General features: G+C 43.2%; 1 protein-coding gene across 1 annotated transcript in view; it reads left to right on the top strand.

Moving 5' to 3' along the window:
• cnot4b (CCR4-NOT transcription complex, subunit 4b) overlaps nt 1–20,786 on the top strand; it is a 169,085-nt gene that overhangs the window by 70,637 nt on the left and 77,662 nt on the right. Inside the window, exon 8 of the mRNA XM_072552467.1 lies at nt 17,945–18,002. Coding sequence (XP_072408568.1) covers nt 17,945–18,002 — 58 coding nt within the window. The remainder of the gene's footprint in view (nt 1–17,944; nt 18,003–20,786) is intronic.

The raw sequence follows: 20,786 nt of genomic DNA, 5'->3' as shown, positions 1-20,786 counted from the left end.
GTCCCAGTTGAATCTGTGTGTTGCTACAAGGGACAGTTGGTCGTGGCGTCTGGTGGCGAGTTGGTGTTCGTGGATGCGGATTGCTAGTTGTCTGACTGTGTCCTATGTAATGTAGCATGCTGTCTTTGCATGGAATCTTATACATTACGTTTGTCTTGTGCATGATGGATGTAAGATTTTTTTTGTCCTGGTGAGTTGTTGTCTGAGCTTGGCTATTGGTTTATGGGTTGTCATGAATCCCAATGGTTGGAGACGTCTGGCTCTAAGTTCCAGGATGTTTTTTTTTATATAAGGTCATGTGGCTACAAAGGGCTGTGACCCCACGCAAAGCAAACCAATAGAACAAACAACGCATTAGAGAAACTATAAAGAAAGGGCTAATAACCAGGATTGACCGGCAAAGGATGAAACCTGGAAGCAACAACACAGATTTTACAGATTATCCAAGATACATAAACCAGCCATACCACTTTGACCCATTGCGGCACTTCCAGGCACTCCACCATATAAACTAGTAAAAGAACTTCAACAAAAACTGAAATATCTTGCCAGCGGATCCGAACACCCATACAATCATAACAGGAATTCCAAGACAGCGTCAAGAATGTAAACATTGGCAAGCATAAAGTGATGGTCTTATTCGATGTAACTGCACTGTTCACTTCAATTAACAAAACTTTAGCCAAAGAGACAACAGCCAACCTCCAGAACAAGCAGAACCAACAACATGACGACAAACCTGTCAAAAAGGACTGCATTCTCACACTACTAGACCTATGTTTGACGACACACTTCACATTCATCAACAAAATAGATGAACAGATCAACGGAACACCAATGGGCTCACCCATCTCCAGGCTGACAGCAGAAACAGTGATGCAAAGACTAGAACAAACAACCCTCCCACAACTACAACCCAAACTCTGGATCAGATGCGTTGATAATTTTATAATTGTTAGGAGAACCGAAATAGAGAACACACACCGAATTATCAACCTCATGCTCACGGGTATCAGATTTACGAGAGTGGAGGAAACCAACAGATCAACTTCTCTTAATGGATGTGATGTTAGAATGAACACAGAATGGTGAATGCACCATAAAGTGTACAGAAAACCCACACACACACCGACCAGCTCCTGAGCGACAACAGCAACCAACCAAACGCACACAAGAGAAGCTGCCTTAGGACCCTGTTCAAAAGAACTACAACACACTGCAGCACTCCCGACATCTGAAGAGAAGAACACCACCTCTACAGAGTCTTCACTAAGAACAGGTATCCCACAACTTCATCCGCAGATGCCTAAATGACAAACAATGCAACGAGGTCATGCCACAACCCAACATACTGACCACGCTCCCTTATATAAAAAATGTCTCAGAACTGACAGCCAGACTTTGCATACAGACAGACTCTGACTTTACACCTTTAAGGCATTGTCTGAGCTGAGATGTCACTTTTTTTTAAATAAAACCTTAACTTCTCTTGAGAATGTGACTTAAAAGAAGTTCTGGGATTTACATATTAATGAACCGAAACCTGAAACCCATTCTAAAAGATGAAAGACTTAACATTAATCGAGGTTTGTTCAACCTATCATTTCAGCCACATGACACTAATCTTCTGCTATAAATTGTTATCTGCTATAAATCTTATGGTCCTGCTCCACAGTTAGCCGAAGGAATAGCACTCTGAAAGCTAGTGTTTGCAAATAAACCTGTTGGAATGCAACCTGGTGTTGAGATTTAACTTTGTTCACCCCAGTCCAACACTGGCTCCTCCACATCAACAGAGTAAATAACACAAGACGGAACCTACAAAAAGACGGACTGACAACCAGGATTGACCTACGTGGGATGAAACCAAGATTTTACAGATTACCCAAGATACATAAACCAGCCATTTGACCCATTGCGGCACTTCCAGGAACTCCATCACACAAACTGGTAAAAGAACTTCGACAGGAACTGAAATATCTTACCAGTAGATCCAAACGATCATCGCAGGAATTCCTAGACAACATCAAGAACATAAACGTAGACAAGGACGAAGCAATAGTCTTATTTGATGTAATGGCACTGTTCACTTCAGCTGATAAAATTCTGGACAGGCAGAACAGACAACATGATGGGGAACCGATCAACAAGGACTGCATGCTCACACTACTAGACCTGTGTTTGACGACACACTTCACATTTATCAACAAAATATGTGAACAGATCAACGGAACACCGATGGGCGCTCTCATCTCCAAGTTCATAGCAGCAGCAGTAATGCAAAGACTGGAACAAACAATCCTCTCTCAAGTACAATCCAAACTCTGGATCAGGTATATGGACGACACTTCTGTTATCATTAAGAGAACAGAAGTCAAGGACACAAACCAGGTTATCAACACCATTCTCACAAGAATCAGATTTCCAAGAGGAGGAAATGAACAATCAGCTCCCGTTTCGCGATGCGGTAGAAAGAACAATGGTGAATGAACCACTAAAATGTAGAAAGCCCCATACGCTGACCAGGTCCTGAACTACAACAACAACCACCCAAACACCCAAAAGAAGCTGCATTAGGTAACCCTGTTTAAAAGGGCTGCAGCACTCCCGACTGAGGAAGAGAGTAACAAGTACATCTCTATAGAGTTTTCGCCAAGAACTGACATCTCTGCAAATTCATCCACAGATGCCCAACAAACTTTCTGGCCACACTACCTTACTTAAAAGGTGTCTGTAAACTGACAGCCAGACTTTTCTGACCACTGGGATTCATGACATCCTGTCAACGAACAGCCACGCTCAGACAGCAACTCACCAGGACAAAAGATCCTACACCCATCATGCAAGACCATCTTGATTTACAAGAAGGAGGGAACTTGTGCCTGGAGTTGGAGGAGGCAGGGGAGGTCCTGGAATTAATACTTTGCTTCAGTATTCAGTGGTTGTCATCTGTGAGGACAGCGTGAAACAGGCTGAGACGCTCGAACATGTTGAAGTTAGGAAGGAGGATGTGCTGAAAATTTCAAAAAGCATGAGGATCGATAAATCCCCTGGGCCAGACAGGATATATCTAAGGTTACTATGAAAAACAAGTGAAGAGATTACTGCACCTTTGACCATTATCTTTGCGACCTCATTGTCCACTGGAGTAGTACCAGATGATTGGAAGGTGGCAAATGTTATTTCCTTGTTCAAGCAAGGGAATAGGGATAACGCTGGGAATTATAGACCAGTCATAGAGATGTACAGCATGGAAACAGACCCTTCAGTCCAACCTGTCCATGCCAACCAGATATCCCAACCCAATCTAGTCCCACTTGCCAGCTCCCAGCCCATATCCCTCTAAACCCTTCCTATTCATATACCCATCCAAATGCCTCTTAAATATTGCAATTGTACCAGCCTCCACCACATCCTTTGGCACCTCATTCCATACATGTACCACCCTCTGCATGAAAAAGTTGCCCCTTTGATCTCGTTCATATCTTTCCCCTCTCACCCTAAACCTATGCTCTCTAGTTCTGGACTCCCCAACCCCAGGGAAAAGACTCTGCCTATTTATCCTATCCATGCCCCTCATAATTTTGTAAATCTCTATAAGGTCACCCCTCAGCCTCCGACGCTCTATGGAAAGCAGCCTTCGCCTGTTCAGCCTCTCCCTATAGCTCAAACCCTCCAACCCTGGTGAGGGCAGCATCCTTGTAAATCTTTTCTGAACCCTTTCCAGTTTCACAACATCTTTCCGATAAGAATGAGACCAAAGTTGTAAGTAATATTCCAACAGTGGCCGATCCAATGTCCTGTACAGCCGCAACATGACCTTCCAACTCCTGTACTCCATACTCTGAGCAATAAAGGAAAGCATACCAAAAGCCGCCTTCACTATCCTATCTACCTGCGACTCTACTTTCAAGGAACTATGAGCCTGCACTTCAAGGTCTCTTTGTTCAGCAACACTCCCTAAGACCTTACCATTAAGTGTATAAGTCCTGCTAAGATTTGCTTTCCCAAAATGGAGCACCTTGCATTTATCTGAATTAAACTCCATCTGCCACTTCTCAGCCCATTGGCCCATCTGTTCTAGATCCTGTTGTAATCTGAGGTAACCCTCTTCACTGTCCACAACACCTCTAATTTTGGTGTCATCTGCAAACTTACTAACTGTACCTCTTGTGCTTGCATCCAAATCATTTATGTAAATGACAAAAAGTAGAGGCCCCAGCACTGATCCTTGTGACTGGAGGTCACAGGCCTCCAGTCTGAAAAACAACCTTCCAACACCACCCTCTGTCTTCAACCTTTGAGCCAGTTCTGTATCCAAATGGATAGTTCTCCCTGTATTTCATGAGATCTAACCTTAGTAATCAGTCTCCCATGGGAAACCTTGTCGAACGCCCTACTGAAGTCCATATAGATCACATCTACTGCTTTGCCCTCATCAATCTTCTTTGTTACTCAATCAAGTTTGTGAGACATGATTTCCCACGCACAAAGCCATGTTGACTATCCCTAATCAGTCCTTGCCTTTCCAAATACATGTACGTCCTGTCCCTCAGGATTCCCTCCAACAACTTGCCCACTGCTGAGGTCAGGCTTACCGGTCTATAGTTCCCTAACTTGTCTTTACCGCCCTTCTTAAACAGTAGCACCACGTTAGCCAACCTCCAGTCTTCCGGCACCTCACCAGTGACTATAGATGATACAAATATCTCAGCAAGAGGCCCAGCAATCACTTCTCGAGCTTCCCACAGAGTTCTCTGGTACACCTGATCAGGTGCTGGGGATTAATCCACCTTTAACCGTTTCAAGACATCCAGCACTTCCTCCTCTGTAATCTGGACATTTTGCAAGATGTCAACATCTATTTCCCTACAGTCTATATCTTTCATATCCTTTTCCACAGTAAATACTGATGCACAATACTCATTTAGTATCTCCACCATTTTCTGTGGCTCCACACAAAGGCTGCCTTGCTGATCTTTGAGAGCCCTATTCTGTTCCTAGTTACCCTTTTGTCCTTAATCTATTTGTAAAAACCTTTTGGATTCTCCTTAATTCTATTTGCCAAAGCTATCTCATGTCCCCATTTTGCCCTCCTGATTTCCCTCTTAAGTATACTGCTACTTCCTTTATACTCTTCAAATGAATTACTTGATCTATCCTGTCTATACCTGACGTATGTTTCCTCCTTTTTCTTAACCAAACCTTCAATTTCTTCCAGCCTTCCCTTTCACCCTGACAGGAATATACTTTCTCTGGATTCTTGTTATCTCATTTCTGAAGGCTACCCATTTTCCAGCCGTCCCTTTACCTGCGAACATCTGCCTCCAATCAGCTTTCAAAAGTTCTTGCCGAATTCTGTCAAAATTGGCCTTTCTCCAATTTAGAACTTCAACTTTTATATCCTTTTCAATCACTATTTTAAAACTCATAGAATTATTGTCGCTGGCCCCAAAGTGGACCCCCACTGACATCTCCGTCACCTGCCCTGCCTTATTTCCCAAGAGTAGATCAAGTTTTGCATCTTCTCTAGTAGGTACATCCATATACTGAATCAGAAAATTGTCTTGTAGGCACTGAAGAAATTCCTCTCCATCTAAACCTTTAACACTATGGCAGTCCCAGTTGATGCTTGGAAAGTTAAAATCCCCTACCATAACCACCCTATTATTCTTACAGATAGCTGAGATCTCCTTACAAGTTTATTTCTCAATTTCCCTCTGACTATTAGGGGGTCTATCATACAATCCCAATAAGGTGATCATCCCTTTCTTATTTCTCAGTTCCACCCAAATAACTTCCCTTGATGTATTTCCAGGAATATCCTCCCTCAGCACAGCTGTAATGCTATCCCTTATCAAAAATGCCACTCACCCTCCTCTCTTGCCTCCCTTTCTGTCCTTCCTGCAGCATTGTATTCTGGAACATTAAGCTGCCTTAATGTCCTTATGTCGGTCTTATGTCGGCGGTGGGCAAATTATTGGAGAGGATTCTGAGAGACGGGATTGATTATTTGGGAAGCATATCTTTATAGTCAGCCTGGCTTTGAGGGGCAGGTCATGGCTGACAAGCCTGATTGAAGTCTTTTGAGGTTGTGACAAACACATTGAAGGTAGAGCAGTTGATTTTAGCAAGGTCTTTGTTAAGATTGTCCATGGTAGGCTCATTCAGAAAGTATGGAGGCATGTTGTACAGGGAAATTTGGCTGTCTGCATACAGAATTGGCTGGCCCATAGACAACAGAAGATGGTAATAGATGGAAAGTATTCAGCCTGGAGCTCTGACTAGTGGTATTAGTCAGGGATCTGTTCTGGGACCTCTGCTCTTTGACTTTTATAAGTTACTTGGATGAGGACGTGGACGAGTGGGTTAGTAATTTTGTCAATGACACAAAGATGGGTGGAATTGTGGATAGTGACTTTGTTGGTTGCAACAGGATATTGACAGGATGCAGATTTGGGCTGAGAAATGGCAGGTGAAGTTCAACCTGGAAAAGTGAAGTGATTCACTTTGGAAGGTCGAATTTGAATGCAGATTACGCAGTTAAAGCCAGGATTCTTGGCAGTGTGGATGGAGGAACAAAGGGATCTTGGGGTCCATATCCATAGATCCCTCAAAGTTGCCACCCAAATTGGTAGTGTTGTTAAGGACGCGTATGGTGTGTTGGCTTTCATTAGCAGGGAAATTGAGATTGAGCCATGAGGCTATGTTGCAGCTCGAGAGAGCCCTGGTTAGAGCACACTTGGAATATTGTGTCCCGTTCTGGTCACGTCATTATAGGAAGGATATGGAAGCTTTAGAGAAGGTGCAGAGATTTACCAGGATGCTGCTTGAACTGGAGGGCAGGTCTCATGAAGTAAGGTTGCGGGAGCAAGGGCTTTTCTCATCGGAGCAAAGAAGGATGAGAGGTGATTTGATAGAGGTGTACAAGATGATAGGCATAGGTAAAGTGAATAGCCAGAAACTTTTTTTTTTCCCAGGGCAGAAATGGCTATTATGAGGGCCATAATTTTAAGGTGATTGGAGGAAGGTTTAGGAGATATGTCAGAGGTAGGTTATTTTACAGAGTGGTGATTGCTTGGAATGCACTGCCAGCCATGGTCGTATATTCATATACACGAGGGACATTTTAAGTGAGTCTTGAGTCGGCACATGGATGATAATAAAATGTAGGGCATGTTGGTTAGTTTGGTCTTAAAGTAGATTGTAAGCTTGGCACAGCATAGAGCATAGTACATGCCCTTCGGCTCTCTATGTTCTATGTCATCATGTCATATAAGTTACTGTTGCAGGAGAGGGACTGGTCTTGAACATCATAGAAGTTGGTAGGTATGGCTTCTGATTAATAATGCTATAACCACACATGAGCTTCATGTTTGATCCCTGTGCTGATGCAGTGTTGAAACCAAGCTGCGCATGACTTTGAAGCCTCAATGAAACAAGTATTCCGAAAGGAAGGTTAGAGTAACTTTGTGTGATTAGCGACTTGTGAAATCATTTGGAATCATTTGTGGCAAATTGTGAAGTTGATAAATGACAAATGTTTTGTGCATTGAAAAGTTTTCTTTAAACTGCAGTATCACTATTTCAAGACAGTTTGGCCCATAATCTCTGAGCAATGCAGATGAAAAATACCCAAATGCTAGAACTGCTTCACTTTGTTTGTACTCATCCTGAGCTCTGATAGCTTAATTGATTAATGCAAATCATCATGACTGCTTTTAAGGTTGATGTGACATGAACGTGCAATTGTTGATATGTCCCTATCTCCAAGCCAGAAGATCTGGTTTCAACACGTACCTGGTCGAGAACTGTATCATGTTAAATAGAAATTTTGTACTCAGTGAGTTTGATCATTTTTTCAAAAGAATATTTGAATCCTTGATGTAGGTTGGTCATTTCACATAGGCAGCATCACAGGAAGTGATTTGTCATGCATCTTTCATTTAACTGACCAACTTTATTGTTTTTCTTTTAACTTAAAGCATTGGGGCACTAAATATCTAAAACTCGCAAAGCTGTATAAAAAATCAAATCTATTTTAATTTCATTTCGTTTCTTTTGAGTAAACTTTATTGGAGGCTGCTGCTAACCTGTCTATTTTATTTATTATTAGTGGTGCAATGATTCAGGAAATCATGTGGTTAAAATGGCAGCACTGTGGCTTGCAGTGGCCATCCTTGCTTGTAAGGTTTCATTTTTATATTTAATGTGTGGAAATTGATGCCTCAAATCTCAATATTGGAGCCATACATTTCTCATCCAGAGAATCAGCAGGTTTCAGAATACGTTCAGGTCACTTCTCTCAAGCAAAAATGCATTTCGACTAAAGCTGCAGCACTTTTGTTGACTTGCAAGTGCTTTGAAATGGCTACTGTTAAAACAGAACAGTATCTGAAAGGCAGCTGTAAATGTGTTGCTGGAAAAGCGCAGCAGGTCAGGCAGCATCCAAGGAGCAGGAGAATCGACGTTTCGGACATGAGCCCTTCTTCAGGAATGAGGAAAGTGTGCCAAGTAGGCTAAGATAAAAGGTAGGGAGGAGGGACTTGGGGGAGGGACGTTGGAAATGCGATAGGTGGAAGGAGGTCAAGGTGAGGGTGATAGGCCGGAGTAGGGGTGGGGGTGGAGAGATCAGGAAGAAGATTGCAGGTTAGGAAGGTGGTGCTGAGTTTGAGGGTTGGGACTGAGACAAGGTGGGGGGGAGGGGAAATGAGGAAACTGGAGAAATCTGAGTTCATCCCTTGTGGTTGGAGGGTTCCTAGGCAGAAGATGAGGTGCTCTTCCTCCACCTGTCATATTGCTATGGTCTGGCCATGGAGGAGTCCAAGGACCTGCATGTCCTTGGTGCATTGGGAGGGGGAGTTGGGGAGTTGAAGTGTTGAGCCACGGGGTGGTTGGGTTGGTTGGTCCGGGTGTCCCAGAGATGTTCTCTGCAACGTTCCACAAGTAGGTGGCCTGTCTCCCCAATATAGAGGAGGCCACATTGGGTGCAGCGGATGCAGTAAATGATGTGTGTGGAGGTGCAGGTGAATTTGTGGTGGATATGGAAGGATCCCTTGGAGGCAAGTAAAGGGGGGGGGGGGTGGTGGTAAGTGTGGGCGCAAGTTTTGCATTACTTGCGGTTGCAGGGGAAGGTGCCGGGAGTGGAGGTTGGGTTGGTGGGGGGTGTGGACCTGACGAGGGTGTCACGGAGGGAGTGGTCTTTTTGGAACGCTGATAGGGGAGGGGAGGGAAATATATCCCTGGTGGTGGGGTCCATTTGGAGGTGGCGGTAATGACGACGGATGATACGATGTATATGGAGGTTGGTGGGGTGGTAGGTGAGGACCAGTGGGGTTCTGTCCTGGTGGTGATTGGAGGGGCGGGGCTCAAGGGCGGAGGAGCAGGAAGTGGAGGAGATGCGGTGGAGAGCATCGTCGATAACGTCTGGGGGGAAATTGCGGTCTTTGTAGAAGGCCATCTGGGTTGTACGTTATTGGAACTGGACCTCCTGGCAGCATATGCGGTGGAGACGGAGGAATTGGGAATATGGGATGGTGTTTTTGCAGGGGGCAAGGTGGAAGGAGATGTAGTCGTGGTAGCTGTGGGAGTCAGTCGGTTTATATTAAATGTCCGTGTTGATTCAGTCGCCCGAGATAGAAATTGAGGGGTCTAGGAAGGGGAGGGAGGAGTCTGAGACAGTCCAGGTAAATTTGAGGTCGGGGTGGAAGGTGTTGGTAAAGTGGATGAACTGTTCAACCACCTCGTGGGAGCACGAGGCAGCGCCGATACAGTCAACAATGTAGTGGAGGAAAAGGTGGGGGGGTTGTGCCAGCATAGCTGCAGAACATGGACTGTTCCACATATCCTACGAAGAAGCAGGCATAGCTGGGGCCCATGTGGGTGCCCATGGCTACTCCTTTGGTTTGGAGGAAGTGGGAGGATTGGAAAGAGAAGTTGTTCAGAGTGAGGACCAGTTCAGTCAGTCAAAAGAAGGTGTCAGTGGAAGGGTACTGGTTGGTACAGCGGGAAACGAAGAAGTAGAGGGCTTTGAGTCTTTCGTGATGGGGGATGGAGGTGTACAGGGACTGGATGTCCATGGTGAAGATAAGGCGTTGGGGACCGGGGAAGCGAAAATCATGGAGGAGGTGGAGGACGTGGGTGGTGTCCCGAGCGTAGGTGGGGAGTTCTTGGACAAAGGGGGACAGGACCGTGTCGAGGTATGCAGAGATTAATTCGGTGGAGAAGCAGCAGGCTGAGACAATGGGTTGGCCGGGGCAGTCAGGTTTATGGATTTTGGGCAGGAGATAGAAACAGTTTTTGTGGTGGAGGTGAAGGAATTGCAAATATGGGATGGCGTTTTCAAAGACCACAATATCCCCCCCCCCCAGACGTGATCGACGCTCTCCACCGCATCTCCTCCACTTCCCGCTCCTCCGCCCTTGAGCCCCGCCCCTCCAATCACCACCAGGACAGAACCCCACTGGTCCTCACCTACCACCCCACCAACCTCCATATACATTGTATCATCCATAGTCATTTCCGCCACCTCCAAATGGACCCCATCACCAGGGATATATTTCCCTCCCCTCCCCTATCAGCGTTCCGAAAAGACCATTCCCTCTGTGACTCCCTTGTCAGGTCCACACCCCCCACCAACCCAACCTCCACTCCAGGCACCTTACCCTGCAACCGCAAGAAATGCAAAACTTGCACCCACACCTCCCCCCTTACTTCCCTCCAAGGCCCCAAGGAATCCTTCCACACACATCATTTACTACATCCGCTGCACCCGATGTGGCCGCCTCTATATTGGGGAGACAGGCGGCCTCCTTGCAGAACGTTTCAGAGAACACCTCTGGGACGCCCAGACCAACCAACCCAACCACCCCGTGGCTCAACACTTCAACACCCCCTCCCACTCCACCAAGGACATGCAAGTCCTTGGACTCCTCCATCGCCAGACCATAGCAACATGACGGGTGGAGGAAGAGCGCCTCATCTTCTGCCTAGGAACCCTCCAACCACAAGGGATGAACTCAGATTTCTCCAGTTTCCTCATTTTTCCCTCCCCCCACCTTGTCTCAGTCCCAACCCTCGAACTCAGCACCACCTTCCTAACCTGCAATGTTCTTCCTGACCCCTCCACCCCACCCCCACTCCGGCCCATCACCTCACCTTAACCTCCTTCCACCTATCGCATTTCCAACGCCCCTCCCTATCTTTTATCCTAGCCTGCTTGGCACACTTTCCTCATTCCTGAAGAAGGACTCCTGCCCGAAACGTTGATTCTCCTGCTCCTTGGATGCTGCCTGACCTGCTGCGCTTTTCCAGCAACACATTTTCAGCTCTGATCTCCAGCATCTGCAATCCTCATTTTCTCCCAATATCTGAAAGGCAGCCAAAGTTAATTGGTTCCAGTGTGACAGATTACAGGCATTGGTGCAGCTGAAGATTTCCTGTTAAATCTGTGCAGAAAAGAAAGTGATGGCTTTCCATGATTATGGCTTATTTAGGAATTTTATGTCGAACCACAATTTCCCCTTCACCCCTAACTGGACTGATTTCCCAAGCAGAGACAGCGTTATCCCAATATGCCTGTCACCCAATTAACCCTGTATCACTTCAAATTCAAACACTGACTTGGTGTAGAATAAGAGGTCTGCAGCACAGAAAAAGACCTTTCGACCCATTCAGCCCTCAGTCGTTTAAAAAAAATCTTGAACACATGTGGACTGCAGGTCAAGGAGACAGTTCACCACCTTCTCTAGGACAACAAGAAATGAGCAATAAATGCTGGCCAGCCAGCAACGCTAAAAGTTAACTATTTTCAGATTTGAGATCATAAAATCCCGAATTACTTATGTAGCAAAAAGCAGGAAGGATGAGTCTTCAATGGCATATTAATTCAGGTCCCAGTCCAGACAGCATATCAGGGCCGAACCTGAGCGTCTGTATCAAAACGAGCAACATTTTACAGCTGGATAATTAAACCTGAATCTGACTGTAGTTTTGACAAGCAGACAAATTCTTCAACTCGAGTGAAGTCTGCCCAGATTGACTCATTGGGAACAAAATCAAATTGTACAATAAGACTATTATTTTGTCAATCATGCCTTTGATTATTGCCAGTATCAGAACTTTGGCAACAATCTGCTTAAACTTTTTGCCTGATATTCTCTACCGGTCAACAGCACGGTGGCTCAGTGGTTAGCACTACTGCCTCACAGCACCAGGGTCCTAGGTTCAATCCCAGCCTCTGGTGAGAAATTAATTCCCACCACTGGAGATGGTGGGAATCTGGAACTTGCTGCCTGTAAGGTTGATAGAAGCAAAAACCCTTAACACTTTAGGTGTGCACATGCAATACTACAACCTCCAAGTCAAATGGTGGAAAATGTTGGAAAAAACTAATTTGCAAAAGTTGACAGTGTATGCATTTCTTATCAGAGAAATCTTGAAGCATAACCTCCCTGCTCTTAAATGGGAAGGGGTTTATAACCTGGTGCTGTGTGATTTTTAACTTTGTCCACCCTTGTCCAACACCGGCTTCTCCACATCATGGCTTAAATGGGAAGCGCAGTAATTCAGTGGTTAGTACCTGCAGATCACAAGACAGGCTTCAGCAAAACACAAGGGGGCACCTTTGAGTTGCAGATGTCACTCAAGAATGTGATTAATATGTTCTGCTCCATTTATGCTCCCCTGAAGTACAGCGGAGCAAACAGCTGTTGATGTGAATTTCTAAACAAAAGTTCCTCTGCATTCCTGAGATTAACAATTTTAAATTCAGCTGTTTAATATATGATTTTCTTCAACTTTTAGCAGTATTGAGGATGAGGTTTTACATAGAGTTTACACTGATGTGAAATTCCTCCTGTGTCATGTCAAAAACCAAATATCAAGACTGATTAAAGTCAGATAACGTGAAGTAACTTCATAATGCACTGGCTGTGGACATTGTTGCAAAGGTTAGTGATTATAACCTATCCCTAATAGTCTCTTAACTGAGTGGCTCGTAAGGTAATGTCCAAAGCCAGTTAAAAGCCTCCTGAATTGCTGTGCATCTGGGGGCTTGACTTGGTAAAGAGTTGGTATTCCTTCCCGTAAAGAAATTAATGAACTAGATAGGTATTTTTGACAATTGACCATGGTTGCATAGTGGTTGTTATTACCTGCTTCAAATCCAAGACTTGGATTGAATTTGCATTTTCGTTGGGTTTGAGCTGGTAGTCCAGGACACTAGCTTGGGACTCTGGGGTATTAGTCCAAAGATGTTACTGTCACACCACCGTTTCACATTGATGAGTGATTGAACTTGTTTTTTCTAATGAATGATTCTTTAATTGGAACACTTAAAGATGTATCAGCTTATCGTCAACTAAAAGCGTTCTCACATTTTTAATTGACAAGTGGTGTTTGTCTCCATAGGGATAAATGTAGCTCACTATTTGTTTTTGGTGAACCTAATGAGATGGTTAATTCATAACAATATCATGGTTGCACATGTCCATCTTGATTGATATTTGTGGCATTTTCAGAGGAAGATATTTTGTTTCTTTACCTTTTGCCTTTTCTTTCTTTGTCTCGAGTCTTTTTTTAAGCTACGTACTTGAATCATGATTGATTGGGTAAGCACTTCATACAGTAGCTTTTGAATATCAAGTGTGCTTGGCTTAAATGTGCTTTGTTTTATTGTGAAATAATATTGCATATTTTGTAATACTTGCACAGACCCTCTGGTGTCAGCCCCAAAACGTAGAATTAATCAGTATGGCAATACCTACTGTAGAGCACTAGAGACCAGAGTTGTCATGGAAATGGTGAACTTGTACTTCATGATACAGCAACATGAAATCTGTCAAGTGTATGACTCATCAAATGGGTCTCCTGATTACTCAAGTGTTATGATTAACAGTCAAGAAGTGTGCTGCATCTGTAAATAATTCTGAATTTGTAGTGAAGTTAAGTGCTGCGAAATACTCCTTGTACTGTATTTGTAATATCCAATTATATTCCTTCTGTTTGACATGTGCATGTTGCAGTACTGTTGACATGTTATATACAGCAATGCCAAGAGAGCAATGTAGACTACACTGAGAATACATCTGTTGACTTCAGAATTTTCTGAAACCACCAGCACTGCAATCCTTTATTTAACCTCTCCATTCTTTTGGCTCTTTATTTCGCCCATATTTCTTCTTGGTAACAGAGGTCTTGTCCATGATGCAGCTGCATGGAAACAAGTTAAGCTTCTCTGTATGGATCGTGTTACTGGTGAGGAGACATAATGCCAGCATCACCATTTCTGGCCAGATCCCATTTGGAAGGTTTCCTATAAGTGAACAGCATCTCTGAGTTGCTGAAACTTGTTGCATCGATTTGGGCGGTACTCAGTGTTTTTGCCATTCTTTCCCCTTACAGACCCAACTGTAGTAATAAAGATGCCTGGCCGTCATTACTGAGCACAGCTAAAGCAGCCAATGGTCTAACACTCGAACACAGGAAAACGCCTCCTATATTTGATAATGGTTCAGAACCCGAACACATAACCCCAGGCGGTCCTGGCACAGAACTCAGGTCAGTGATTGGCTTTATTTCTCTCTCGGACTGAAATAACCCATACTGAGCAAGGGAAGCAGTTCTTTTTGTTCACAGCCAATCAGATTACTTGCCAAATTTTGGCGACTTGATATCAATTCTTGTACCTGGAGTTCTTGTGCACTTGACCATGATTCCCATCCATGCAAAATACCAACTGAAATGCACTGCAAGATAATTGACATTTTCTATACTTCTCAGAAGAGTGCCATTTCAGCAACAAACCAAGAGTCTTGTTCAATGAATCGTGTGATTTCCATCACCAGAAACCCAATGCAACCACTGGGGGATGAATAGAATTCTCCCCTTGTATTGAGAATGGCTAAGCATTCAAACTGATTTTAAAACGCACTTTTTCAAAAGATATTAAACTTAAGAGAAATGCTAGTCTTCTGAAGAGACTTAATACATCAGAATCACCTTGATTACTGTCTAATCTTACAGCAAGTCCACCTGTTCCCTTGAGTTCCTCCATACTGTTCTGTTTTGATTGCTGAGCTGGATGCTGCACTGGTACCGGTTTCATGCCTGTTTGGCTGACTCATCTGATTTCGATCAGTGTGTAATTGAGTAATTTTCCATTGACTTCAGAATTGTAGAACTGGGGTTCTGAAACTGAGTTCATGCATACCTTCAGACAACGTAATGCCTTGCTGGAAAGTTTTGCGCATGTATGCACGTTGGCTAAGGTCTGGGTTTGACACTGATTACGTTCTATGAAGCAGTTGCCTGTTCGCATTCATGACTGCTTTTTACATGAATAGCCAATCACTTGAGACCTGCCAGTACTTTTGAAACCTTGACCAACAAGTTATCCATGTAAGTAGCTGTGCTTCAATCAGTTCATCTGGAAAACGTTATTTTTCCCGTTTAGCTCTGGATATGCAATTGTTCCTTCTGTTCTCGTGTTAAAGCAGAATCAAATAATAAACATGATAATGATTTAACAAAATTACATCGATTGTTCTCTGCTTCATACCCATAAGTGTGACACTGTAAAGCATTGTAAGTGGCCAACTGCTTTCTGTTGTGGCCCTTGTGCCACCTGTTCCCAGTCCAGCAATTGCCATTTAAAAAGCATTGCTGTAGTTGAACACCTCACCATCAATATCTCTGAAACCAGGTCAGTGGCTGACAATTGTCACAAATAACTGGCCTGACTTTGCAAAGCCTGTGTACCATATACGACGTAAAAATCAGGAGTGTGCTGGAACATACTGTACCGAGATGGATAAGTGCAGCTCCTGAAGCATTCAAGAAGCTTGATGCCATTAAGCACATAACAGTCTAGTTGTTTGGCGCATCATCTTTGGCCTTAAGCATTCACTCCCTCTGCCACTCTAATGCAGTGACTGGTGTGTATACCATCTGTCGGCTGCATCATTACTTGTACTTGCTAAGGCTCCTTCCACGGCACCTTCGAAACCACCAAAAGGAAAAGTCAGGCCAATTGAGCGGGAAAGCAAAGTTTATCAAATCTCTCTCTACCCTTCTTTGGAAACATGCTTTCTTTTCTTTTCTATCTGTCTATCTGTCTCTATTGCTCAGCCAAATCCTGGAATTACCAATCAAAGCACTTTTTTATGCTTGTGGCTCACTGAATGCAATGGTTTAGAAAGCTTTTACAAAGATGATGACAAATGGGTAACAAATGCTGGTGCTGTCATCCCATGAAGAGGAAAGAAGTGTGTGGCCCTAATAATATTTTGTTTTTGCAAGTACTATAGCTAACATCGGTGTGAGACATTTGAAGAATGCCATCTCAGAACTTGAGTTGCGGAGGAAATCAGTTAACATTTGAAGATTATTGTCCCGTGTGCATCTTAATTTTGAGACCTCACAATGGAGGGTTTTGGTTTCGGCAAAAGATGTTCAATAATCACTTGAATTGGTTGTTTGTCTCCAGGCTTAAACTCTGCATTCTGTTCTGAGTATTTGCCAGTTGTTGTCCTGCTGTCCTGAAGCCCCTATCTTGTTGCAGTTGTTCAGTTTCTGCTTGGAAATTCTCCAGGTCTTAAGTTCGGTGGCCCCTCCAAAACTTGGAAGCTGAGTATTCTCAGGTGCAATGATGTTTGCACCCATTATAACCCAAGGTCTCATGCAGTATTCAAATACGCACTTGCACTCTATTCATGTCACCGGTTGCTGTGTACAGAGATTCAAAGTGAGGATTCTTACTGTTAAAAATCCTCTAGCCAAAGAACTCTGACCATTGTGGAGTCAAGCTGCAACAGTATCTGAAATCATCCGACATGGGAACAACCCAGAAGTTGAACACTGGACCTTAGCTTTGTTTGTCTGAGTGGTGCACCTGCTGAAGTGAGAAGTTATTTCATTAAAACATTTAATTTCTTTGCACTACTCATTACGACAGTTAGATCATTTGGCTGTCATCATCAAGTGTTGGTGTTTGTTGAACTGGTTCTAATCTCTGAGATAAACTATAGTTTCAAGATAACCAGTAGCATCCTACTTGTAGGTAAAGGGGAAGTAAACTAAGCTGCAAGATCATTTCTCGTTCTTAGTCCTTAGAGCCTTAGCATTATATTTAAGATTGGGTTCAGTATCGCTGTCCTCCCCTCTGATTCTTGAACTAACAATCATGTCAATTTGGGGAGGTTCGTACTAATCAACAATTTGTAAATATTTCCATGAGCAAATGTATGTAAAGACAAAAACTGTTGTGCAGCTAACTAAATATTCTGTATGATTAACAGTCACGAGTTCCAGTTTCCTTAGAGCTCTTTGAGTTGAAGATTACAGTGTTTTGTGAAAAGGAACAAAATGTGCACCATTCAATGGATAAACTCTACAGTGCAAACCTTGATTAAAAGCTGGTCAGTTTTCATCAGTGCAAGTCTCCTTTTTTAAGTGCAATCTCTGAGTACTATGCAACTGTATTTTCCAATATCAAGGCTCAAATATAATGTCAATATATTATTAAAAGTAGCTTTTTTTCATCCAAGTTCACGATTCGTGGCCATCTGGACGACTTAAGTGCACCATGCTGTTCAAATTTTAATCTCCACATGCTCCTCCCAATTGTGTTGGCCAACAGTGTGACCCTAGCCAAAGTCTGTGACAACCCAGATTTAAGACACGTGACGTAAACCAAGCAAAGGCTTTGTAATTATTTCATTTGTTGTTTTTACTTTAATGTAGAAAAACTTGTAAATTGTAATCTCTTGCTAATTTCCTAATTCATCTCCACTTTCATTTTATTTTCTTGAATGTTGGTGGGATCTTGCTCTAAGAGCCTTACCTGTCACTTGCGCTAAAAAAATCTGAAGTGAGCAGACTGGCATTCTGAGGACTGTTGCGCACACAATATCATCAACTTGTTACAATTTCTATTTTTTTGCAGACCTGTGGATAAACCACCTGAAGCACTCAGTCTAGGAAATGGAGACAATTTACAACAGGTAAGATGCATTTGTATTCTTAACACAGATTTATATTCAATCCCATAAATCTTAATCCAATTGAACACTTTATTGCTGTTTTTGCTTTCACACATTTTCTTTGTGATGCATTGCGATTGTATTCCAGCATTTCAAATTCTGACTCATTGAGTTTGCCAACAGGAGACTTGATCATCTTTCGATCTCCACTTTGCAACCCCCTTTTAGAAAAACACGAAAGAAACCCTTGTTAATCTGCCAAAGAAAATGCCTTGCCTTGCCTTGACCCTCGTAAGAACACCATGCTCGAACAGTTGCAGGCTTATGGTGCTCATAACAGTAATCTTTCTGACCTCCTCTGGAATATGAGATCAGGCATTGGTTAGTTTGGTTCTTTAAGCCTGCTTTACCTTGAACCTTTTGTAAGCATCATATATGTACAGAGTTGCTTCAAATATCCATTGCTGCAATGAAGCTCAATGTGTTAAACTTAATGCGCTTGCATTTTTTCCAAGAAAAGCACTGCAAATAAGCACATTGGAAATTTGGTTTGTATTTTCCAATCCCTCCTTGACTTTGGCTCTACCTATCTCTTTCAAGTTCCTCAATTGGGAAAGATCACTGGACCCAAAACGTAGACTCTGATTTTTTTTTACCCCCACAGCTACTGTCAAATCTGAGGTTTTTTTTCCCAGTACTACTTGTTTCTGAATTCTGGCATTTGCAGTTTGTTTTTTGTATTCTATCTTAATTAATCCATCCTTGACTGTTGTGACTTCAGTTGCCGATGCTCTCATCTCTGAAGTTCACTCCCTAAACAACTTATTTGCTTCATCTGCCCTTTTCGTCCTTTTAAGTTGCTCCTGTAAAACTTGGAACATTTGTCTTATTTCCAAACAATGACTGTAACTCCATTCATAAGGGGCATGGGTAGGGTGGATAGACAAGGTGTTTTCCCTACAGTGGGGGAGTCGAGAACTATATGGCATAGATTGACGGTGAGAGGGGAAAGATCTAAAAGAGACCTAAGGGGCAACTGTTTCATGGAGGGTGCTGCGTGTGTGAAATGAACTACTGGAGGAAGTGGTGAAGGCTGGTACAATTGCAACATTTAAAAGGCATCTGGATGGGTATACGAATCAGAAGGATTTTGAAGAATATCGGCCAAATGCTGGCAAATGGGAGTTGATTTGGTTAGGACAGCTGGCCGGCATGGGCGAGTTGGACTGAAGGGTCTGTTTCCGTGCTGTTCATCTCTGTACCTGTCAATCTAATGCTAAATGTGAAATAATCTAGAGTAGTACAATCCAAAAGTTTCTGGGAGAAAAATCACCTGGAAGATGCTAAACAGGATCATGCAGTTTTGGAGTAAGTGAAGCTTGTTGGTAAGGAACACAAACATATTAATGAATGAGAATTAAGTGAGAATTCTTTGCAAAAAGCAAGAATTAATGGAAAGGATCATGAGGCAAATACTACCATATCCGAAACATAGTGTCTTTTGATTCAGGTGCTTATCAATAGTAAACCCCTGCCAGCACCCATTGTCATCAATAAGAGTTGTCTTGGAGATTTCTATCAGCAAGACTTTGTCTTAATTAAACCTTACGCTAATTTCAAACCATCAGTGTTTCCAGAGGGAGTTAGTAAGGCTTTAATTGCGAGAATGTTTGCAGCCAGTAGTTGAACAAGATTGTGCAAAGGCCAAGGCACTGTAAAATATGATGACCGGTTTTGCAGCTAGGAAATAAACACAGCTTTTACTACAGTCACCAATGTAATTCAGTAAGATTCATTTTTACCTTCCAATGGTTCCTAAATTGAATAAATTTTAAAAGTGGAAGCGAAAAATGATTGTTTATGTAATCACTATGTAGCTTGCTGTTGACTTGTCTGAGAGTAGTCTCTCGGCTATGCTCCTTAACGGCTTTAATTTTCAATAAATGAAATGATATCCCATGTGTTATGTAACAGTTTGCAGGAAGATTAATTCATCCTTTCTTGCTTGCAAGCTGCAGATATTAACGGTTTGTGTATTTGGCTCAAGCCTGTCGTCATACTTGTGCTAGAGTTGGCATTTTACCAATTTGGTGGTTCAGTGGTTAGCACTGCTGCCTCTCAGCGCCAGGGACCTGGTTCGATTCCGGCCTTGGGCAACTGTGCAAACTCCACACAGACATTCTCCCAGTGTCTGCATGGGTTTCCGCCAGGTGCTCCGATTTTCTCCCACAGTCCAAAGATGTGCAGGTTAGGTCACTTGGCTAAGTTAAATTGCCCATAGTGTTAGGTGCATTAGTCAGGGGTAAATGTAGGGAAATGAGTATGGGTGGGTTTCTCTTTGGAAGGCCAGTGTGGACTTGTTGGGCTGAAGGGCCTGTTTCCACACTGTATGTAAACTAATCTAATGTAATAATAGTGTTGATATTGTCGTCGAGGTCTGTGTTCTCTTGTGCACTTTGACTAGGATGATCCTTTCCATTCACTGTCATTGAGGCAGCGCCGGCAAGTTACAGTAGGACAGCCGCTGGACTTGACTGCATGAGCGAGTGTGTGTGGGTCAGTAGCAAGTTGAGGTAATCCCAATTTCTGGACACCCCTTCTCTCAATCCTTATTGGTAGCACTGAACTATTTGGCCACAGCTTTTCCTTCCCATGGTAAATACAAGTAAAAAGCACTTGTTTGCCGCTCAGGTAAGGTATGGTTCCTGGCAGAGGGCAGCACTAACTGTCCTCCTAATTTTTGTGACCCATCGCAACCTCTTTGTGGATGCCTTTTCTCCTTGCAGGCACTTTCTGTTCTGCAAA

This window comes from Chiloscyllium punctatum, chromosome 32 (genome assembly GCF_047496795.1).
Source record: "Chiloscyllium punctatum isolate Juve2018m chromosome 32, sChiPun1.3, whole genome shotgun sequence".
Classification (NCBI taxonomy): domain Eukaryota; kingdom Metazoa; phylum Chordata; class Chondrichthyes; order Orectolobiformes; family Hemiscylliidae; genus Chiloscyllium; species Chiloscyllium punctatum.
The sequence above is the reverse complement of the archived record's forward strand: the minus strand, read 5'-3'. Positions and strand labels throughout refer to the sequence as shown.